The 25,768-nt window shown below is 38.3% G+C and overlaps 1 protein-coding gene and 1 long non-coding RNA gene across 3 annotated transcripts in view; one reads left to right on the forward strand and one right to left on the reverse strand.

Annotated features, from left to right (window-relative positions):
* Positions 1-13,030, reverse strand: part of LOC133543092 (uncharacterized) — a 28,784-nt gene extending 15,754 nt beyond the window's left edge. Inside the window, exons 1-2 of the long non-coding RNA XR_009804300.1 lie at positions 12,755-13,030; positions 10,937-11,139 (exon numbers count right to left, since the gene is read on the reverse strand). This is a non-coding gene — a long non-coding RNA (uncharacterized LOC133543092). The remainder of the gene's footprint in view (positions 1-10,936; positions 11,140-12,754) is intronic.
* The window catches only part of LOC133543079 (Krueppel-like factor 15), a 31,481-nt gene continuing 18,411 nt past the window's right edge, over positions 12,699-25,768 (forward strand). Inside the window, exons 1-2 of one of the 2 annotated variants that reach the window (XM_061887501.1) lie at positions 12,699-12,877; positions 18,452-19,564. In XM_061887501.1, coding sequence (XP_061743485.1) covers positions 18,582-19,564 — 983 coding nt within the window. In that variant the 5' untranslated portion in view covers positions 12,699-12,877; positions 18,452-18,581. The remainder of the gene's footprint in view (positions 12,878-18,451; positions 19,565-25,768) is intronic. The other variant, XM_061887494.1, reaches the window with a different exon arrangement.

The following is a 25,768-nucleotide window of genomic DNA, read 5'->3' on the forward strand; positions in this document are numbered from 1 at the left end:
TTGGAAGGTCACATGAAGTTTGGAGCTCTGTAGCAACTGACTGTGCAGAAAGTCAGCAACCTCTTTGCACTGTGTGCTTCAGAATCCCCTGACCCCCTCTCTTGACAGTTTACATGTCCTACCACTTGGTGGCTGAGTTGCTGTTGTAACCAAACTCTTCCATTTTCTTATAATAAAGCCGAAAGTTGACTTTGGAATATTTAGGAGCGAGAAAGCTTTACGACAGGATTTGTTGCACAGGTGTTGTCCCATGACAGTTCCACGTTGGAAATCACTGAGTGGCCCATTCTTTCACAAATGTTTGTACAAACAGTCTTTATGCCAACGTGTTTGATTTTATACACCTGTGTGTGATTAAGACACCTGATTCTCATCATTTGGATGGGTGGCCAAATACTTTTGGTAATATTGTGTATTTAGGAACTGAAATAGCTCATGTAAATGGTGGGCTATGACGTTGTAACTGCGCATGCTTAATGCTTAAAATGTTTTATGTGGAAAATCTTAAAGAAATCGCTTTTGGTACTGTGAAACGACTTAATAAAATCCTCTTTTTATTGGCGTCCACATCCCACGAATTAAATTAAAAAAAAAAAAATGGCACAGAACGTTTTCAAATAGAAGGTAAAACCTTACTGCTCCCTTTTGGCCAACCTTTGAATCACAACAGGCTCACGTAAGACACGACTCCTGTTGCTTACCTTTGTACAAAAATTGCTTTTTTTAAATTTTACTTTACTTAGGTTGTTGTATTTTTATATTTGTAAATAGATAACTGCTGGATATAAAAATAAAATTTTATTTTTCATCGCTGTTATTCATTCTTGTCATTTTCAGGCTGCAGGAAGTACTTTGACGACGCGCACCAATCACTGCACAGAAGCGCAAGAAGAAGGCGAATGATTGGTTGTGTGTGGCGCCAATTTAAACCGGAAGTTACGTCCAGTCCAGACTTCAAGGTCATTTCCGGCTTCACAGGCTAGCTCCACGGATGTCAACAACTAAAAATTGTCATTTTGAACTAATTTATTTAGTTAAAGCTAGTTATCAAATATTAAAAAAAAAGTTGAAAGAAGTCTCAAACTTCTGAAAGATAAATGAAATTACTTAAATTTACTTAAGTTTATTCATTATGTAGCCGATATTCTTTTTTGGTGTTAACTGAATGATACGTTAACACTTTTTAAAAAGTATACCGTATTTCCTTGAATTGCCGCCGGGGCGCTAATTAATTTAAAATCTCTTCTCACGCCTGTGCTTACCAAAGGCATGCGGTAAAAGTAAGCATGCGCTAATTATTTTAAAACCTCTTCTCACTGCGGCACTTACCAAAGGCATGCAGTAAAACTTTGAGTGTAATGTAAGCTTGGACCTTAAATCCTACTGAATAGCTCTTAATCTTCCCTTTATGCGATTTCAAATTACCGGTATTGAAGTCAGCCGCCTCCATTTTGAAAATGATGACAGGGGAAGCGTCACTCGTGACATCACGAGTTTGACCAGGCAGTAATACTAAGCATGCGCTAATTATTTTGGGAAGCGAGTTAGACCCGGCAGTAATTCAAAGCAGGCGCATACTATATGCCGGGCGGCAATTCAAGGAAATACGGTATGTTGACTTCTCTTCAACAACACTTTCACTTTTAATACATATATATATGTACTTAAGTATTATAATACTTAAGTAGATATAGTTTGAGTTTATTTGGAACATGCATGCATACAACAAGATACATCACAATTTCCAGTTTCTCTATTCAACCTGTTCGAAAAAGGAGTAGGAAGAAGCAGAGCTTATTTAATTTACACAGCAGTTGCTAAAACTTTTTTTCACTTCCTGTTCTCAATTTATTCACAATACACTCCATAAGTAATAACAATACGAATAAATAATAATTGGTGAAGTAAGTTATATTTCATCTGGTGAGATGAGGAAGATGATCTAGAACAGGGGTGTCCAAACTTTTTCCACTGAGGGCCGTACACTGAAAAATCTAAGCAAGCAGGGGCCATTTTGAAATTTTTTATTTTAAAAACCAATACAATATATGTACAAAAAATATACATTTGGGCCTCCACTCAGGTTTGATCCCGGGGACCCTAAAGGGTTTTGGTCAAAAATATATAAAAAATGTGTCATTAGTCAGTATTATTGTTTTTTGTAAATATTCAAGGTTTAAATCTCAAGATCAACATTAGGTCTATCTGTCAATATAACGTTAAAGATTTAAGTTGTATGCTCTTTTTGTCAAAGAAAACCCTGATTTTTTATGGAAAAAAAACACAAAATATGTAATATTTTCACTCATTAAAATTTTTAAGTGGAATATTTGAGATTATATAATAATTGGAGCCTTAAAAGGGTCAATAACTCATAACAACATTGATTTTAATTAATTATTATTATTTTTAGCAATGACACTTAAAAACAAATTACACAACAATTATTGGGGATCCAAAAGGGTCCTACTCCTTAAAGTGTTAAAAAATTAATTATACATTTTAGTAACTGTTTACTTTTAACACAATAACCTCCAGATCAACTTCAGATTATACATTTTATTGTTGTTTATGTTTTTTGAGGCCCTTTTTAAAACAAATTAAAAAAAAAAAAACAGCTTACTTTTTTACATATAGCCAGAGGTGGGTAGTAACGCGCTACATTTACACCGTTACATTTACTTGAGTAACTTTTGGGATAAATTGTACTTCTACGAGTAGTTTTTATGCAACATACTTTAACTTTTACTTGAGTATATTTATAGAGAAGAAAGGCTACTTTTACTCCGTTCCATTTATCTACATTCAGCTCGCTACTTTTTTTTTAATCGATCTGTTAATGTTTGTTTTGGTTAATGACAGAGCTTCAAAGTACGATCTACGCATGCCTGCGTTTCACCAATCACATGCAGTCACTGGTGACGTTGGACCAATCAAACAAGTTGAAAAACTTATTGGGGTGTTACCATTTAGTGGTCAATTGTACGCAATATGTACTGTACTGTACAATCTACTAATACAAGTTTCAATCAATCAATCAAAAGTGTAAAGGAAAAAAGACACTTTTTATTTCAACCGTACTTCCCGTCAAAAGCCTAAAGACTGATCGCACAGTTCCTGTCTTCACAATAAAAGTGCCGCTCCATCGCGCCTGCGATAAGATAAAATAAGAGTCTCCGAAAGCCAGCGCAAACAAGCGAGCAAGCTACGGAGTTTGCCGCCAATGTATTTATTATAAAGTGTATAAAAACGAATATGGAAGCTGGACAAATAGGATGCCAAATACCAACGACTTTCATTTGGTATTAGACAGAAAAGAGGAACTTTTTTTTCCCTACATTTGAAAATACTGTCTGATTCCAATCAATGCAAGTCATCAGAATCAGGTAATACACCAACTTATATTCTTGTCTTCATGAAAAATAGGAATCTATATGTTAAACATGCATGTATATTCATTAAAACACCTTTAACATGTCAACAAACACGGCAAAATAAATAAATGTAAATGATATACTGTATATATATAAATGTATGTATATATATATATATATATATGTATGTATGATATGTGTGTGTATGTATATATGAGGTAGATCACCTCGACTTGGTCATTTATTAAGTAATTGATAAACGTTGAAAAACTTATTGGTGTGTTACCATTTAGTGGTCAATTGTACGGAATATGTACTGTACTGTACAATCTACTAATACAAGTTTCAATCAATCAATCAATCAAATCAATGAATGCCTACTGAGGCTATGTTGCTGTTAAGTTATTGTGGCTCAAAGTGCCATTTTTTTAAATTTTATTTTAATGTACTATTATTTAATATATATTATTGTTTTAGTTGCTTAAGAGATATTCCTGGCTCTGAATTTGCTCATTGCTATTTTTATGTTTTTGTGCAATATTTGTTGCCGTAATCAGTTTACTCATGAGTTACTCAATACTTGAGTAGTTTTTTCACAACATACTTTTTACTTTTACTCAAGTAAATATTTGGGTGACTACTCCTTACTTTTACTTGAGTAATAAATCTCTAAAGTAACAGTAATCTTACTTGAGTACAATTTCTGGCTACTCTACCCACCTCTGCATATAGCAAACACAAAATATGCAACATTTTCCCTAAAGAATATCTCAAAGTGGAATATTTAATGTGACATTATTGGAACCTTTAATAGGTCAATAATTCATAATGTCATTGGTTTTGATTCGTTATTATTTTTAAAGAAAGAAACAGCCTGCATGGCAGCTTTGTGTTATTAGAGTCAACATTGCCAACATTTTCTTGTTACATTTCACCTGTTGGCTCTTTTATAACACTTTTTATGTTTTTTTTTTTTGTACAGAGCACAGTATTAACAGATATTACCTAATCCAAACCACCTTAAGCGCTCATGACGCAAACTTCACCCCACAGAGAAAGTCAACACACAGTCTCACATAACACAACATACTGAACTTTATGGATACGTAAAAACTTTTTAAAACTTTTGTCGTGTTTTTAACTGACTAACGTCCATTAGACTGGACTCTCACACTATTATGTTAGATCCACTATAGACTGGACTCTCACTATTATGTTAGATCCCCTATGGACTGGACTCCCACTATTATGTTAGATCCAGTATGGACTGGACTCTCACACTACTATGTTAGAACCATTATGGACTAAACTCTCACACTATTATGTTAGATCCACTATGGACTGGAATCTCACTATTATGTTGGATCCACTATGGACTGGACTCTCACAATATTATGTTAGATCTACTATGAACTGGACTCTCACTATTATGTTAGATCCACTATGGACTGGACTCTCACTATCATGTTAGATCCACTATGGACTGGACTCTCATTTTTATGTTAGATCCACTATGGACTGGACTCTCAATATTATGTTGGATCCACTATGGACTGGACTCTCACTATTATGTTAGATCCACAATGGACTGGACTCTCACTATTATTATGTTAGATCCACTATGAACTGGACTCTCACAATATTATGTTAAATCCACTATGGACTGGACTCTCACTATCATGTTAGATCAACTATGGACTGGACTCTCATTTTTATGTTAGATCCACTATGGACTGGACTCTCATTATTACGTTAGATCCACTATGGACTGGACTCTCACTATTATGTTAGATCCACTATGGACTGGACTTTTACACTATTATATTAGATCCACTATGGACTGGACTTTTACACTATTATATTAGATCCACTATGGACTGGACTCTCACACTATTATTTTAGATCCACTATGGACTGGACTCTCACTATATTATGTAAGATCCACTATAGACTGGACTCTCACTATATTATGTAGGATCCACTATGGACTGGACTCTCAAAATATTATATTATATCCACTACGGACTGGACTCTCACACTATTATGTTAGATCCACCATGGACTGGACTCCCACTATGTTAGATCCACTATGGACTGGACTCTCACTATGTTAGATCCACTATGGACTGTACTCTCACTATTATGTTGGATCCACTATGGACTGGACTCTCACTATTATGTTAGGTCGACTATGGACTGGCCTCTCACTATTATGTTAGATCCACAATGGACTGGACTCTCACTATTATGTTAGATCCACTATGGACTGGACTCTCACTATTATGTTAGATCCACTATGGACTGGACTCTCACAATATTATGTTAGATCCACTATGGACTGGACTCTCACTATATTATGTAGGATCCACTATGGACTGGACTCTCACAATATTATATCAGATCCACTATGGACTGGACTCTCACACTATTATGTTAGATCCACCATGGACTGGACTCTCACTATATTATGTAAGATCCACTATAGACTGGACTCTCACTATATTATGTAGGATCCACTATGGACTGGACTCTCAAAATATTATATTATATCCACTACGGACTGGACTCTCACTATATTATGTAGGATCCACTATGGACTGGACTTTTACACTATTATATTAGATCCACTATGGACTGGACTCTCACACTATTATTTTAGATCCACTATGGACTGGACTCTCACTATATTATGTAAGATCCACTATAGACTGGACTCTCACTATATTATGTAGGATCCACTATGGACTGGACTCTCAAAATATTATATTATATCCACTATGGACTGTACTCTCACTATTTTGTTTGATCCACTATGAACTGGACTCTCACTATGTTAGATCCACTATGGACTGTACTCTCACTATTATGTTGGATCCACTATGGACTGGACTCTCACTATTATGTTAGATCCACTATGGACTGGACTCTCACTATGTTAGATCCACTATGGACTGTACTCTCACTATTATGTTGGATCCACTATGGACTGGACTCTCACTATTATGTTAGGTCGACTATGGACTGGCCTCTCACTATTATGTTGGATCCACAATGGACTGGACTCTCACTATTATGTTAGATCCACTATGGACTGGACTCTCACAATATTATGTTAGATCCACTATGGACTGGACTCTCACTATATTATGTAGGATCCACTATGGACTGGACTCTCACAATATTATATCAGATCCACAATGGACTGGACTCTCACACTATTATGTTAGATCCACCATGGACTGGACTCCCACTATGTTGGATCCACTATGGACTGGACTCCCACCATGTTAGATCCACTATGGACTGGACTCTCACTATGTTAGATCCACTATGGACTGTACTCTCACTATTATGTTAGGTCCGCTATGGACTGGCCTCTCACTATTATGTTAGATCCACAATGGACTGGACTCTCACTATTATGTTAGATCCACTATGGACTGGACTCTCACAATATTATGTTAGATCCACTATGGACTGGACTCTCACTATATTATGTAGGATCCACTATGGACTGGACTCTCACAATATTATATCAGATCCACTATGGACTGGACTATCACACTATTATGTTAGATCCACCATGGACTGGACTCCCACTATGTTAGATCCACTATGGACTGGACTCTATGTTAGATCCACTATGGACTGTACTCTCACTATTATGTTAGATCCACTATGGACTGTACTCTCACTATTTTGTTTGATCCACTATGGACTGGCCTCTCACTATTATGTTAGATCCACAATGGACTGGCCTCTCACTATTATGTTAGATCCACTATGGACTGGATTCTCACAATATTATGCTAGATCCACTAGACGTCCATTGCACCGGTTGTCCTATAGGGTAGGGGGTGGGGGTCCCCACATCTCTGGTCCCCTCCAAGGTTTCTCATTGTCATCCCATTAGGTTGAGTTTTTTTCTTGTCCTGATGTGGAATCTGAGCCGAGGATGTCCTTGTAGCTTGTGCAGCAGCCTTTGGAGACGCTTGTGATTTAGGGCTATATAAGTAAACACTGATTGATTGATGGATTTTTTTTTTTTTTTTTTTAAATGTCCAACTACTATAAATAGTTCAAAATTAGTGTTTGGTGCATTTTAGCTGTTTGATATATCTGATTGATTACACAACTTTTAGGAGGTTGCCACGGAAGTAATCAAGGTAGGAATCAAACTTTCATACTCCAGCCATCCATCCATCTTCTTCCGCTTATCCGAGGTCGTGTTGCGGGGGCAGCAGCCTAAGCAGGGAAGCCCAGACTTCCCTCTCCCAAGCCACTTCCTCCAGCCCCTCGCGGGGGATCCCGAGGCGTTCCCAGGCCAGCCGGGAGACATAGTCTTCCCAACGTGTCCTGGGTCCTTCCCGTGGCCTCCTACCGGTTGGACGTGCCCTAAACACCTCACTAGGGAGGCGTTCTGGTGGCATCCTGACCAGATGCCCTAACTACCTCATCTGGCTCCTCACCATGTGGAGGAGCAGCGGCTTTACTTTGAGCTTCTCACCCTATCTCTAAGGGAGAGCCCCGCCACTCGGCGGAGGAAATTCATTTCGTCCGCTTGTACCCGTGATCTTGTCCTTTTGGTCATAACCCAAAGCTCATGACCATAGGTGAGGATGGGAACGTAGATCGACTGGTAAATTTTAGAGCTTTGCCTTCCAGCTCAGCTCCTTCTTCACCACAACGGATCGATACAACGTCCGCATTACTGAAGACGCCGCACCGATCCGCCTGTTGATCTCACGATCCACTCTTCCCTCACTTGTGAACAAGACTCCGAGGTACTTGAACTCCTCCACTTGGAGTTTCTTGTGGAACTTTCATATACTCTTTGACATGTCTTGGTGATCATGTTTAGTTTGGCTATGTTCTGTTTGGTTTTTGCACTCTGTCGGTTCCTGTTTTTTCACTCCCTGTTTTGTTTCAATGACAACCCATTAGTTTTCACCTGTCCTCATGTCACGCACCTGATTCACTTGGACTCATGCACCTGTTGCCAATCACCACATTCATGCTCTGCACTCTTGACACTCTGAATACTCTGTCCAGGTCATAGTTCATGCTGCTCTTTTCTTGCCACGTAAGTTTATTCAAGCCACAGTTGAGTGAGTTTTTTTAGTTCATGTTTTCATGTCCATAGTTTACATTATAGTAATAGATTTTGTTTTCTTAGCCAAGTTTTGTACCTCCGCTGTGAGCGCCTTTTGTTTTCCCTTTTTGATAGATTAATTAAAATATGTCATTACCTTCACGTCGTGTCCGGTTCAGTCACTTTGCACCACGGGAAAACAAACCGCACCAAAGTCATGACACTCTTAATATCAACTTATATTTGATGGATGGATGGATGGATGGATGGATGGATGGATGGATGGATGGATGGATGGAAAGATAGTACTTTGTTGATTCCTGCAGGAGAGTTCCCTCGAAAAAATAAAATTCTAGCAGCAATGTACAGAATTGAGATATAATTGAAAAAGTAAATAATAAATAATGGGGGTATATGTTATGGTTTTGCCTCCCCTGTCATCCTAGTATTGATAAGTATATCGATCATATATAGCAGTGGTTCTCAAATGGGGGTATGCGTACCCCTGGGGGTACTTGAAGGAATGCCAAGGGGTACGTGAGATTTTTAAAAAAATATTCTAAATATAGCAACAATTCAAATATATTTTTATAAATTATATCAATTTTATAAATATTTTTAATGAATAATACTTCAACAAAATATGAATGTAAGTTCATAAACTGTGAAAAGAAATGCAACAATGCAATATTCAGTGTTGACAGCTAGATTTTTTGTGGACATGTTCCATAAAAATTGATGTTAAAGATTTCTTTTTTTGTGAAGAAATGTTTAGAATTAAGTTCATGAATCCAGATGGATCTCTATTACAATCCCCAAAGAGGGCACTTTAAGTTGATGATTACTTCTATGTGTAGAAATCTTTATTTATAATTGGATCACTTGTTTATTTTTCAACAAGTTTTTAGTTATTTGTATAACTTTTTTTCTAAATAGTTCAAGAAAGACCACTACAAATGAGCAATATTTTTGCACTGTTATACAATTTAATAAATCAGAAACAGATGACATAGTGCTGTATTTTACTTCTTTATTGCCATCTCACTATGGATTTAACTTTCATAGTATTTTGTATGAACTTTCATAAAACTTTCACGGTATCATGTTAGACCCGCTCGACATCCATTGCTTTCGGTCCCCTAAGGGGGGTTACCCACATATGCGGTCCTCTCCAAGGTTTCTTATAGTCATAATTGTCACCGACGTCCCACTGGGTGTGAGTTTTCCTTGCCCTTATGTGGGCTCTACCGAATGTGTCGTTGTGGTTTGTTTTGTGGTTTGTGCAGCCCTTTGAGACACTAGTGATTTAGGGCTATATGAATAATCATTGATTGATTGATTTTTTTCAACCAAAAATGCTTTGCTCTGATTAGGGGGTACTTGAATTAAGAAAATGTTCACTGGGGGTACATCTCTGAAAAAAGGTTGAAAACCAATGATATATATATATATATATATATATATATATATATATATATATATTATATACGCATGCTGTTTACAATTAAAAAAAAAAATCGGGACAAAGTTATAAAGCTTTTAAAGGCCTACTGAAATGAGATTTTCTTATGTAGACGGGGATAGCAGGTCCATTCTATGTGTCATACTTGATCATTTCGCGACATTGCCATATTTTTGCTGAAAGAATTTAGCAGAGAACATCGACAATAAAGTTTGCAACTTTTGGTCGCTAACAGAAAAGCCCTGCCTTTACCGGAATTCGCAGACGATGACGTCACCCGTTGAGGGCTCCTCACATCCTCACATTGTTTTTAATGGGAGCTGTCACGCCAAATTTCTTCCCCCCTACAACCCCCCCCATTTACTTCCAGGGTCATGATTAATACAGACGTTTTGTTAACGCTGTATTATAAAAATATAACGCTATATTATAAAAATATAACGCTATATTATAAAAATACAGACGTTTTGTTAACGCTATACTATAAAAAAAAAAATTCAAAAACAATTTACAAACACATGCTATGAGATGACGCATTTACTTCCGGGGTCACGTTTCCTCTTATGTCATCCCATAGCTTGTGTTTGTAAATTGTTTAAAAAATTTTTTTTTAAATATAACTTTAACAAAACGTCTGTATTTTTAGAATATAGCGTTATATTTTTATAATATAGCGCTAACAAAACGTCTGTATTAATCATGACCCCGGAAGTAAATTGGGGGTGGGGTTTGTAGGGAGAAGAAATTTGGCGTGACAGCGCCTCCAACAAAAAGAGCTATTCCGATCGAGAAAAAGACAATTCCACCATTAATTTGAGCGAGGATGAAAGATTTGTGTTTGAGGATATTGATAGCGGCGGACTACAACATTTTCAATCAAGTTAAAAAAAAAAAACGCGATTGCATTGGGACGGATTCAGATGTTTTTAGACACATTTACTAGGATAATTCTGGGAAATCCCTTATCTTTCTATTATGTTGCTAGTGTTTTAGTGAGTTTAATAGTACCTGATAGTCGGAGGGGTTTGTCCACGGTTGTCTTGAGGCCAGTGTCTGATGGAAGTCGACGGCAGCAGTATGGACGGCACAAGCTCAGCTGATCTCCGGTAAGTGGCGACTTTTTACCACAATTTTCTCACCGAAAACTGCTAGTCGACATTTGGTCGGGATCCATGTTCGCTTGACCGCTCTGATCCATAGGAAAGCTTCACCTACGGGAATTTTATACAAAGAATCACTGTGTGTTTGTGTGGCTAAAGGCTAAAGCTTCCCAACTCCATCTTTCTACTTTGACTTCTCCATTATTAATTGAACAAATTGCAAAAGATTCAGCAACACAGATGTCCAAAATACTGTGTAATTACGCGGTTAAAGCAGACGACTTTTAGCTGTGTGTGTGCGCAGCGCTAATATTTCCTCACAATCCGTGACGTCACGCGTACACGTCATCATTCTGTGACGTTTTCAACAAGAAACTCCGCGGGAAATTTAAAATTGCAATTTAGTGAACTAAAAAGGCCGTATTGGCATGTGTTGCAATGTTAATATTTCATCATTGATATATAAACTATCAGACTGCGTGGTCGGTAGTCGTGGGTTTCAGTAGGCCTTTAACCTTCGTCTTGTGTTAGGGTCGGCACCGACCCGTTTTAGTTTTGAAATGCATAAAAACACCACATACATTTATTTTTTTGCATCAAAGCTTTTTGACTTTGTCAGGAACCTCTTTGTCAACAATATAAAACATTTAAATTTTTTTCACTAAATTATAAAATGCTCTGGTAGAAATTATGCCCTTGGTGTTGTTAGGGTCGGTTTCGACCCAGTTATAAAAATAAGATGATAAAGCAATGATAAGAGCCAAAACTGAACACACTGACAGCCAGCTCCTCGCCCAATCATGTGAGCTTTAGTGGATTCCCATTTTACCTTGTTATCCTGTACAAAAACAAACAAAAGACGGACACTAAAAGGGTCACTTTTTGCCACTCTGATTTTGTTATTTTATTAGTTTTGGAACTAGTAATCTATTTCTCTTGGTTTCATTTGCTTGATTGGTTGTTGTTTGTTTGATGTTGGATTTCTGTTGCTGAAAAAAATACTTTTCAGCCTTTTTCTTGAAGTAAATATATATGGGTCGAAATTGACCCGTAACACCATAGATGTTACTATAGTTAAAATTCTTAAAATGAAAAAATTAATAAAACACATTTATTTAAGAGATGTGTTCTAATACTTAGGTAACACAACAACCTTATTTTTATTTATATGATTCTCTTGAGGTTCGTTTTACCATTTTTTAAAATTGAAATCGAGGGGTATACTGACAAAAAAAAAGGCCCAATGGCCCAAACCAAAAATATTAAAACCAATATTTTCAAGGATAAGGAAGCCTAACAAGGTAACCAAGAGACGAGAAACAAATTGGATGATAGATAATTGTTTTTAGTGTATTTTACAGCTGATTTAAGACATGGGTCAAAACCGACCCGTTAACATAAAGAGATGGTAACAGAAATTTAACACAAGAGGAAGGTTAAGTTTTACAGACCATTTTTACTCACCCCGGATAAAACATTTTTTTTTGTATTTTTTATTAAGTTTCACATTTTTATATGTGAGTATTGTCAGTCCATGTGTTTTTGAGATATAAATACAATCCGTGGTTGTTTATCAACGTGAACATGCTGTCACGTGTCCACAGGATCCCCGCCGCCGAGGACCAATAGGAAGGCGGAGAGGGGACGAGCCTTCCGCGGTACTCCATGTTGTTTTGCTCTACAGTAACACACACACACACACACACTGTAACGCAATGTAACTCACTTTCCGTCATGTGACGCTCATTTTTGTACAGGTCGGTCGTTGGCGGAGTCTCGCCGCTGCTTCTGGAACATTCTCAAGGACGAACGTCGAACACACGCACAGGGCGGCGGAAGGTAAGACGTGGTGAGTTGAGCTGCGGGCGTGTTGCGGCGGTGAGACGTCGTGAGTGCGGCGGCGAGAGACGAAAACACGGCCGTCCGTGTCGAGTGGGAGGCGAGAAGCGTGGCCGCTGCTCCAGAAACACGAGAACCGTGACACGGGGTCTTTTTGCCACGAGGCTCCTCACGTGCATCGGGGACGGGTGTCCAAAGTGTGGCGCGGGGATAGTGGTGGTCGATTTGTTATCGACATACAGTGGGGCAACAAAAGTATTTCAGCCACCGATTGTGCAAGTTCTCCCATTTAAAATGATGACAGAATTCTGTAATGTTCATCATAGGTACACTTCAACTGTGAGAGACAGAATGTGAAAAAAAAATCAAATCCAGGAATTCACATTGTAGGAATTTTTAATAGTTTATTTGTAAATTATGGTGGAAAATAAGTATTTGGTCAACCATTCAAAGCTCTCACTGATGGAAGGAGGATTTGGCTCAAAATCTCGCGATACATGGCCCCATTCATTCTTTCCTTAACACGGATCAATCGTCATGTCCTCTTAGCAAAAAAAAAGCCCCAAAGCATGATGTTTCCACCCCCATGCTTCACAGTAGGTATGATGCTCTTGGGATGCAACTCAGTATTCTTCTTCCTCCAAACACGACGAGTTGAGTTTATACCAAAAAGTTCTATTTTGGTTTCATCTGACCACATGACATTCTCCCAATCCTCTGCTGTATCATCCATGTATCCATTTTGGTATAAACTCAACTCGTCGTGTTTGGAGGAAGAAGAATACTGAGTTGCATCCCAAGAACACCATTTTAAAGAACTTATTTGTAAATTATGGTGGAAAATAAGTATTTGGTCAACCATTCAAAGCTCTCACTGATGGAAGGAGGATTTGGCTCAAAATCTCACGATACATGGCCCCATTCATTCTTTCCTTAACACGGATCAATCGTCATGTCCCCTTAGCAGAAAAAAAGCCACAAAGCATGATGTTTCCACCCCCATGCTTCACAGTAGGTATGATGTTCTTGGGATGCAACTCAGTATTCTTCTTCCTCCAAACACGACGAGTTGAGTTTATACCAAAAAGTTCTATTTTGGTTTCATCTGACCACATGACATTCTCCCAATCCTCTGCTGTATCATCCATGTATCCATTTTGGTATAAACTCAACTCGTCATGTTTGGAGGAAGAAGAATACTGAGTTGCATCCCAAGAACACCATACCTACTGTGAAGCATGGGGGTTGGAAACATCATGCTTTGGGGCTGTTTTTCTGCTAAGGGGACAGGACGATTATTCCGTGTTCAGGAAAGAATGAATGGGGCCATGTATCGTGAGATTTGGGGCCATGTATCATGAGATTTTGAGCCAAAACCTCCTTCCATCAGTGAGAGCTTTGAATGGTTGACCAAATACTTATTTTCCACCATAATTTACAAATGAATTCTTTAAAATTCCTACAGCAAGAATCCCTGGATTTTTTTCCACATTCTGTCTCTCACAGTTGAAGTGTACCTATGATGAAAATGACAGACCTCTGTCATCATTTTAAGTGGGAGAACTTGCACAATCGGTGGCTGACTAAATACTTTTTTGCCCCACTTTATTCCAATATTAGTGATAACAGTACAGTTAAACAACATGATAGAAAGAAGGCAAAGAGAGGATAAACCTGCTGAAACGTTAACCAAAAATAACACAACTGACAACAATAAAAACAATAATAAGACTACAAATAACATAAAAATACTATTATTACTAATAAACAACACTGATGGGTTGTATTTGTATCGCGCTTTTCTACCTTCAAGGTACTCAAAGCGCGTTGAGAATAGAGATGTCCCATAATGGCTTTTTTGCCGATATTCCGGTATTGTCCAACTCTTAATTACCAATTCCGATATCAACCGATACCGATTATATACAGTTGTGGCATTAACACATTATGCCTAATTTTGTTGTGATTCCCCGCTGGATGCATTAAACAATGTAACAAGGTTTTCCAAAATAAATCAACTCAAGTTATGGAAGAAAAAATGCCAACATGGCACTACCATATTTATTATTGTCACAAAGTGCATTATTTTTTTTTTTAACATGCTTCGAAACAGCAGCTTGGAATTTGGACATGCTCTCCCTAAGAGAGCATGAGGAGGTTGAGGTGGGCCGGGTTGAAGTGGGGGGGGTATATTGTAGTGTCCCGGAAGAGTTAGTGCTGCAAGGCGTTCTGGGTATTTGTTCTGTTGTGTTACGGTGCTGATGTTCTCCCAAAATGTGTTTGTCATTTTTGTTTGGTGTGGGTTCACAGTGTGGCGCATATTTGTAACAGTGTTAAAGTTGTTTAGACCATGTATGCATTGCATTCAGTTGTGTGAGTGAAAAGCCGTAGATATTATGTGATTGGGTCGGCACGCAAAGGCAGTGCCTTAAGGCACGCCCCCAATATTGTTGTCTAGGTGGAAATCGGGAGAAATTTGGGAGAATGGTTGCCCCGGGAGGTTTTCGGAAGGGGCACTGAAATTCAGGAGTCTCCATGGAAAATCGGGAGGGTTTGCAAGTATGACTGGGAGACACAACTGTTCTGTACTTCTCCCTACGTCCGTCTACCACTCCGTACAGCGGCGTTTTAAAAAGTAATACATTTTACTTTTTGAAACCGATACCGATAATTTCTGATATTACATTTTAAAGCATTTATTGGCCGATAATATTGGCAGTCCGATATTATTGGACATCTCCATTTGACACTATTTCCACATTCACCCATTTACACACTGATGGCGGGAGCTGCCATGCAAGGCCCTAACCTCGACCCATCAGAAGCAAGGGTGTCTTGCTGAAGGACACAACGGACGTGCTGGGGTTGGTAGAAGGTGGTGATTGAACCAGGAACCCTCAGGTTGCTGGCACGGCCACTCTCCCAACCACGCCACGCCGTCCCGTGCTCAGTGGCCTTGGAGCGGTACAGCTTGGTCGGTAGAGCGGCCGTGCCAGCAACTTGAGGGTTCCAGGTTCGATCCCCGCTTCCGCCATTCTAGTCGCTGCCGTTGTGTCCTTGGGCAAGACACTTCACCCACCTTTTCCCAGTGCCACCCACACTGGTTTAAATGTAACTTAAGATATTGGTTTTACCATGTAAAAGCGCTTTAAGTCACTAGAGAAAAAGCGCTATATAAATATAATTTACTTCACTTCACTTCACTTCACTTCACTTGTGGTTGGAGTGTCCGCCTTGAAATCCGTAGGTCGTGAGTTCAAACCCTGGTCGAGTCATACCAAAGACTATAAAAATGGGACCCATTACCTCCCTGCTTGGCACGCCGCTTCAAGGGTTGGAATTGGAGGTTAAATCACCAAGAATGATTCCTGGGCGCGGCCACCGCGGCTGCTCACTGCTTCCCTTATCTCCCAGGGGATGGGGTCAAATGCTGAGGACACATTTCACCACACCTAGAGTGTTGGTAATTTAACTTTAATTCAACTTTAATAAAAATACTGAACAAACACTAATAATCATGTTCTGATAACATACAGTAAATTATACACTGTTCTTACTATATGCATTAGACAATGTACTTATACATTATATGATACACATTGTACACTGTTCATATATATATATATATATATATATATATATATAAACTGTACCAATACATTATATACTGTACCAATACATTATATACTGTACTTATGATATACATTTTACTCTGTACTTATAATATGCATTATACTCACTTATAAAATACATTATTCATTGTATTGATAATGTACATTGTACATTGTACTTACGATGTGCATTTTACATTGTAATTCTAATATACATTACACACTGTTTATGGTTTACGTTATACACTGTCTGTACCAATACATTATATACTGTACTTATGATATAATTATACACTGTACTTCTAAAATAAATTGTTCTTTATTTATACACAGTACATTATACATTATACTTATAAAATACATTATACGCTTTATTGATAATGTACATAGTACACTGTACTTATGTTATACATTATACATTGGACTTATACTTTATATACTTATATATTATGCACTGTACTTATAATATACATTATACTTTACGTATATAAAGTACATTATACACTGTACTTATGTTATACATTATACACTGTATTGATAATGTACATAGTAAACTGTACTTATGTTATACATTATACATTGGACTTATACTTTGTATACCTATATATTGTGCACTGTACTTATAATATACATTATACATTGTGCTTTTTTATCATATATATTATACACTGTACATTATGTACTCTACTTATGATATACATTATACACTGTTCATTTAAGGTATACGTTATGCACTGTCTGTACTTATACATTGTATACTGTATTATGATATACTGCACATTAAGTGTACTGGTAATATACATTATATGCCATACTTATGATATACATTACACACTGTACGTCTAAAATACATTACGCACTGTACTGATAATATACATTATAGACTACTTATAATATACATTTATACACTGTACTTATACATTATATACTGTACTTGTGATATACATTGTACACTGCACTTATCATTAATTATACACTGTGCTTGTTTATGACAGATGTTCTGCACTGTACATTATATAAAGTATTTATCCATTATACACTGTATTTATACAATAAATACTGTACTTGTGATATACATTATACACTGTTCTTCTAAAATACACTATACACTGTCCTTATATGCAATACACACTTTACTTAAACATTATGTACTGTACTTATGATATGCATTCTACACTACTTTCAGTATAATATACATTATATACACTGTGCTTGTTTAGGATATACGTAGTACACTGTACTGATACATACTGTATTTATGATACACAATATAGACTCCGTATAATACACTCTGTACCGATAATATACATTACACACTGTATCTTTTATATGCATTATACACTGTATTTATGATATGCATTATACACTGTATTTATGATATGCATTATACACTGTATTTATGATATGCATTATACACTGTATTTATGATATGCATTATACACTGTATTTACACATATACTGTACCTATTCTATCCATTGTACACTGTACTTATACATTATCTTCTGCAATATACACTGTACTTATGGTATAAATATACACTATACTTATACTTTACACATTGTAGTTATACATTATATACTGTACTTATAATAAACAATATACCCTAAACATATAATACACTTTATACACCACTACTGATACATTAAAGAAACAGTGTTTAATTTCACACATAAAGCATTCAGTCATTGGAAATGTATAACTAATTACGTCATCGTTTGGAAAAAATAATTACAAATAAATTAAAATTAATAGATTGAATGAAAACTATGATAATGCATTATTCATTAATATCATATACTATTCATGTATATTTTATTTCAAACATTGTTTAATGTATGTATTTTTGCCAGCGTGTCCAGACTTAAAGGACTTTTTGCATATTTCATCTAAATGACATAACACTCTTTAACATGATTTTCCTTTAAGTTGACTGATAGCTGATTCTTACTTTTTGTCCTTTTTTTGTGTTTAGTCCGTCCTGGCTGGACCTTCTCAACGCTCTAAAGGATATTAAGGACATGATCGACGTTTTATCCATCAGTGCCAAAAAGTCTTAAAGCAACAATTCTCTGGCTAAAACCACAAAGTTCACCGAGCCAGCGATGGTAGATCGTTCACAGAAGACCCACGGCCATCAGCTGTCTGACGCGGGCACAGCGTCGGACTACAAGGTGATGCCGTCGCCGTTTTCCGAGGACGACGTGAGCGAGTCCTCCAGTCCTGGTTCTTGCTCCAGCCCCAAATCGCAGGTCCTCAGCTCCAGCTTGGGCAGCACCTCCAGCAGTGAGACCAGCATCCTGGACCAGCTGCTGTCCCAGGACAAAGCGCCGTCTTCTCCGCCATCTTCCGTCCTCTGGGGCGACGCCGCCAAATGTCCATCCGTGAAGAAGGAAGGCGTGGACCTGTTTTCTTGGTCCGACGCGGTGACGGACAAACATGGGGAGTCCTTTCAGCCCACGCTGGAGGAAATCGAGGAGTTCTTGGAGGAGAACATGGATGCAGTGACCATGGAGCAAGGAGTTGGTCCACAGATTAGACAAGAAGACGTTGGACCTAAGTCTTCCTCTGAGACACCGCAGGAGGTCTCATGTTCAGACCAAAGCATTGTTAGCGTCAACAAAGCTTCATCTTCCACCGTCTCTTCCAAGAAGACGTGCAGAACTTCATCCGAGGACAACAGCGGGAAGACGGTCCTTCAAATCCAGCCTCTTCACTTCAAACAGCCCTCCGCCTCTTTGGTCCAGGTCTTGGTCAACATCCAAGGTCAGACCTTTGCTCTGGTGCCTCATGCCCTGCCCTCGCCCAGCTTCCACGTGGCCTCCAAGTTCGTACGCATCGCTCCTTTGCCCATCGCCGCCCAGACCGTCGGCGGCGCGGACCACGCGGCCGGCGGAAAAGCGGCGGGGATTCTTGTCGGGGGACAGAAGTTCTTAAAGAACCCGGTGGCAGAACTTATTAAAATGCATAAATGCACGTTTCCTGGCTGCAACAAAATGTACACAAAGAGCAGTCACCTGAAGGCTCACCTGAGAAGGCACACGGGAGAAAAACCTTTTGCCTGCAACTGGCAGGGATGTGGATGGCGGTGAGTACTACTGTACTGTATGTACTAGTGTAATATCATTATATCAGATCATGTCATATATAATATCATATTACCGTATTGTTCGGACCATACGGCGCACCGGATTATAAGGCGCACTGCCAATGAGCGTGTCTATTCAGGTCTATTTTCATACAAAAGGCGCACCGGATTACAAGACTCATTAAAGGAGTCATATTATTACTTTTTTCTAAATGTAAAACACTTATTTGTGGTCTACATAACATGTAATGGCGGTTCTTTAGTCAAAAAGTTGCATGGATGATGTTTTACAGATCATCTTCAAGCCGCTTTCTGACAGTCGCTTCAGGATGCGCCGTTTTGTGGGCGGTCTTAGTTACGTGGCTCACCTTCGGCAGCGTCTTCACCCTGTCATCTTTGTTGTAGTTGTGTAGCGTGCAGATGTGGGTAGAGTTGCCAGAAATTGTACTCAAGTAAGAGTACTGTTACTTTAGAGATCCATCCATTCATCCATTTTCTACCGCTTATTCCCTTCTGGGGTCGCGGGCGCCTATCTCAGCTACAATCGTGCATGTATTACTCAAATAAAAGTATGGAGTAGTCACCCAAATATTTACTTGAGTAAAAGTAAAAAAGTATGCTGTGAAAAAACTCCTCAAGTACTGAGTAACTGATGAGTAACCTGTTTGTTTAATGATGACGGCAACAAATAATGTACAACCACATAAGAATAGCAATGAACAAATTCAGAGCCACGAATATCTCTTAAGCAACTAAAACAATAATATATTAGAATCAGAATGGTAAATGGTAAATGGGTTGTACTTGTATAGCGTTTTTCTACCCCTTTTTAAGGGGCCCAAAGCGCTTTGACAGTCCACATTCACCCATTCACACACACATTCACACCCTGATGGCTGGAGCTGCCATGCTAGGCGCTCACCAAGACCCATCAGGAGCAATGGTGAAATGTCTTGCCCAAGGACACAATGGACGTGACTAGGAAGGTAGAAGGTGGGGATTGAACCAGTAACCCTCAGATTGCTGGCACAGCCACTCTACCAACTTTGCCACGCCGTCCCCCAGAAATCAGAACTACTTCAATAATCCCCGAGGGGAAACATATATTATTTTAAAAATGTTATCATTAATATATTAAAAAAAATTCATTATTAATATAATATTATTTTAAAATATGCGATGAGGTGGTGACGTGTCCAGGGTGTACCCCGCCTTCCGCCCGATTGTAGCTGAGATAGGCGGATATGGATGGATATATTAAGTAATAATACATTAAAATAAAAACAATTAAGGCAAATTGAGCCACAATAATGTAACAGCATCATAGGCTCAGTAGGCAGAGATTTACAAAGGAAAATAACAAGTTAGCCTTTACGCAAATCATAACCTCTGATAGGTGTGGGCTGCACCTGGGAACACGTGCACTTCTGATTGGTGTTTGTATGCATGCATGAGTGTGTGTGTCTGTCTGTCTATGAGGCTGCAGTACGTTAATAAATTATACCCAAACTACGTACATTTGACAGTGATTCATTGCAGGGAAGCTAAAATTAGCCCGCGGTGACAGCCAAAATATCTACTAACGTTACTTAGTGATTCCTCAAATTTGACGTTGAGTTCATGTAAGCTGAAATGTCCACTTGTTTGGGGAGACACAAATGACAACGCCTTACATAACTGTTTTTTTGGTTGTCTGAAGCTTGAACATCGATTTTATGTAAGGCCAGGGGTGTTTGCGTTCGCAGTTGTCTCTGCCATTATTGTTGTTGTTTGCCGCTGAAACTTTTTGTGCAGTTAATCATGTGACCACCTGGCTCTGTTTGATTGGTGAAACGGAGTCAAACGTCACCAGTGACCGCATTTGATTGGTGAAACGCAGGCATGCGACAGATCCTACTTTGAAGGTATGTCCGACAAACCAAAACAAAAAAAACCTGTATTCACAGATCGCTAAAAATCAGTAGCGAGTAGCGAGGTGAATGTAGATAAATGGAGCGGAGTAAAAGTAGCGTTTCTTCTCAATAAATATACTCAAGTAAAAGTAAAAGTATGTTGCATTAAAACTACTCTTAGAAGTACAATTTATCCCAAAAGTTACTCAAGTAGATGTAACGGAGTAAATGTAGTGCGTTACTACCCACCTCTGGTAGTGTTCACGGACGGGCATGGAAGAAGTGTCAAAATATGGAGCTAACTGTTTTAATGACATTCAGACTTTACTTCAATCAATAACGGAGCAGCATCTCCTCATCTGGAAACAACAACATCGGAAATGTGTCCCATGAAAAACCGTCTGACCGGAACTATCTAATAACCAAAGTTCCTTGGGTGAATAATGTAAACTCACTACACGGGTATGTTTTAGTGCTTTCATGGCGAGTTTACTGACAGATATAAGTAAGAACTTTACACTACTTTATATTAGAAATGACAACAGCGGAGGATGAATGTCTCATAACAAGAAGGTAGAGAAAAAGAAGAAGCTTACTGACTACGTTGTCTTCACGGACTACAAAGGCAGATGCGCGCACATTTTCAGTACTTATGCAGATCCCAAATACACATAAGCAGGGTACTAGAAGGTAAGAAAAGTTTCTTTTGCATAATATGGTGAAACAAAACACCAGATAATGTCTGCTAATAGGTGCCATTTTGCGGTCCTTATACACACACCATAATAATACTCGTATGTTGAAGTACAGTACAATCCATCAAGTGGTGCGGCGTCATAGCTTAACAAAGTTTTACTCGAACATTTTGACAGATTTTCGAGCACAGAAAATCTATATTTTCAATGGAATATATAAAATGTTGGTGTTTTTTAATTGAGTCATATTGTAGTCGACACGTATCTCCTATGTGTGACTGCCATCTACTGGTCACACTTATTACAACATGTACGAAATAAAATAGCTTTGAGGTCGGTAAGCACAACCAGAATTAAGCGTACATTAGGCGCACCGTGTTATAAGGCGCACAGTAGAGTTTTGAGAAAATGAAAGGATTTTAAGTGCACCTTATAGTCCAAAAAATACGGTATATATCATATTGTAAATCATGTCATATATCATCTCATGTCATATATCATATCATATGTGATATATGACATCTTATATCATATGTTGATTTTTTTTTTTTTTTTTTTTGCATATTTGAAATATTTGAAATAAAAAATAAAAAAAAAACCATAACTACTGTCATATCAGATTATATATATCATCATCATATTAGGGGTGCAATGATTAATTCACTCCATCGATATTGTGAATGTGAGTGTGAATTTTGTCTATCTGTGTTGGCCCTGCGATGAGGTGGTGACTTGTCCTGGGTGTACCCCGCCTTCTGCCAGAATGCAGCTGAGATAGGCTCCAGCAACCACAAAAGGGACCAGCGGTAGAAATGGATGGATGGATATTTATATTATATTCAACTACCGGTACATTGATCTGTGCTCGGCAAGTTTGCCTTCTGGAAAATAGGTATGGATCCAAGATTGTTTGAAAAGAAAATCGATACTAGAAAAAGAGAAAACATTGTAATTAAGAACGGCAGGCTTTATATGAAGTTAAAAACTTTTATGATGAGGATGTCAAACGTTATGCAAGTCTGTGTGCTGGTCTGTGGCGTTATCGCCATCATTCATCAAAACAAAATTGGCGTGTATCGTCAGACCACAGAACACTTTTCCACTTTGTATCAGTTCATCTTAGATGAGCTCGGGCCCAGCGAAGCCCTTTGTGTTGTTGATAAAGGGCTTTCGCTTTGCATAGTAGAGTTTTAACTGGCATTTATAGATGTAGCGACCAACTGTAGTTACTAGCAGTGGTTTTCTGAAGTGTTCCTGAGCCCATGTGGTGATATCCTTTACACACTGATGTCGGTTTTTGGTGCAGTACTGCCTGAGGGATCAAAGGTCCGTAATATCATCGCTTACGTGCAGTGATTTCTCCAGAGTCTCTGAACTTTTTGATAATTTTACGGACCGTAGATGGTAAAATCCCTAAATTCCTTGCAATAGCTCGTTGAGAAATGTTGTTTTAAAGTGTTCGACAATTTGCTTACAAATTGGTGACCCTCGCCCCAACCTTGTTTGTGAATTACTTAGCATTTCATGGAAACTGCTTTTACAGTTGTGATCAAAATTATTCAACCCCCACACAATTTTTGTGTTTTAGCAAGTTGGACATTTAGTCCGTATTTAGTTTATAGTCATATCAAATAAAGATGCATTAAATAGACAAATTAACTTGAATTACAACATTATATTTTGTAACATATCAAACAGTGTAATTTGTCTTAATATCTCATTGACAAAATTATTCAACCCCTTGAAGATCATAACTCTTAAGAACAGAATTTGAATAAGGTCTTTTCAATCAGGTGTTGAAAACACCTGTAGATGTGATTAGAACCATAACGAGCAACAATGAAACTGATTGAAAAAGACTGTGACGCTTAGCTTCTTGTAGATAGTCAATGGTGTATTTGCAACATGGCGAAGTCCAGGGAGTGGTCAAAGAATTCAAGAGAGGAGGTAATTTCTCTTCATAAGAAAGGATATGGATATATGAAAATAGCAAAGACATTAAAAATTCCAAGAGACACAGTTGGGAGCATAATTCGCAAGTTTAAAGCTAAAGGCATAGTGGAAACACTACCTGGGCGTGGTAGAAAGAGGATGCTGTGTGCAACTGCTATCCGGTATTTGAAGCGTACAGTGGGGAAAAACCCCTGGGTAACAGCTGAGGAACTACAACAGGACATTGCAGAGGGGGGAAACACAGGTTTCGTCCCAGACAATAAGGCGCGCACTACGAGATGAAGGCCTCCATGCCAGAACTCCAAGGTGCACCCCACTTCTGACTACCAGGCACAAGAAAAATAGACTCCAGTATGCCAAAAATCATCTGGACAAACCCCAAAGGTTTTGGGAAACTGTTCTATGGAGTGATGAGACAAAACTGGAACTCTTTGGGCCTACAAATCAACGTTATGTCTGGAGGAGAAAAAATGAAGCTAACAAAGAGAAGAACACCTTGCCTACTGTTAAGCATGGTGGGGGGTCAATCATGCTCAGGGGCTGTTTCTCTGCCTCAGGTACCGGGAATCTCCTGCGCGTTCAAGGAATTATGAATTCTATTTCCTACCAGGATATATTAGCTGCAAATGTCATGAAGTCAGTGACAAAGCTGAGGCTTGGGAGACGTTGGACCTTCCAACAGGACAACGATCCCAAGCATACCTCCAAATCAACATCAGAGTGGTTGCAGAAGAAGGGCTGGAAGACTCTGGAGTGGCCTTCACAGTCGCCAGACCTAAATCCTATAGAAAACCTGTGGTGGGACTTGAAGAAGGCAGTTGCAGCACGCAAGCCCAAGAATATGAATGAACTGGAGGCCTTTGCCCAAGAGGAATGGGCTAAAATACCTGTAGATCGTTGCAAGAAGCTTGTATCCGGTTATGTATCACGTTTGAAGGATGTAATTACTGCCAAAGGGTGTTCTACTAAGTACTAAAGATGCATGTAACTAGGGGGTTGAATCATTTTGTCAGTGAGATATTTTTGGTATTTTGTAAAATACAGTGTTACAATTGAAGTTGCATTTGTCTATTTGACACATCTTTACTTGATATGACTATAAACAAAATACGGAATAAATGTCCAACTTGCTAAAACACAAAAATTGTGTGGGGGTTGAATAATTTTGATCACAACTGTATACCCAATCATGGCACCCACCTGCTCCCAATTAGCCTGCACACCTGTGGGATGTTCCAAATAGGTGTTTGATGAGCATTCCTCGACTTTATCAGTATTTATTGCCAACTTTCCCAACTACTTTGTCACTGTTGCTGGCATCAAATTCTAAAGTTAATGAGTATTTGCAAAAAAAAAAAAATGTTTATCAGTTTGAACATCAAATATGTTGTCTTTGTAGCATATTCAACTGAATATTGGTTGAAAATGATTTGCAAATCATTGTATTCCGTTTATATTTATATCTAACACAATTTCCCAACACATATGGAAAGAGGGTTTGTATAAACCCACAACACAACTTCACGACACAAAGGAAGTGACGGACAAGATGGATGTGACAGCCGACTAAGTGTTGCGGACAGACCAAGTAGCTGCTTGAAAGGTAGAAAACGGTGTAATGAACATAGTATAAGAGTATTACTAAAAAAATCAAAACTGATTAT

This window comes from Nerophis ophidion, linkage group LG02 (genome assembly GCF_033978795.1).
Source record: "Nerophis ophidion isolate RoL-2023_Sa linkage group LG02, RoL_Noph_v1.0, whole genome shotgun sequence".
Taxonomy (NCBI): domain Eukaryota; kingdom Metazoa; phylum Chordata; class Actinopteri; order Syngnathiformes; family Syngnathidae; genus Nerophis; species Nerophis ophidion.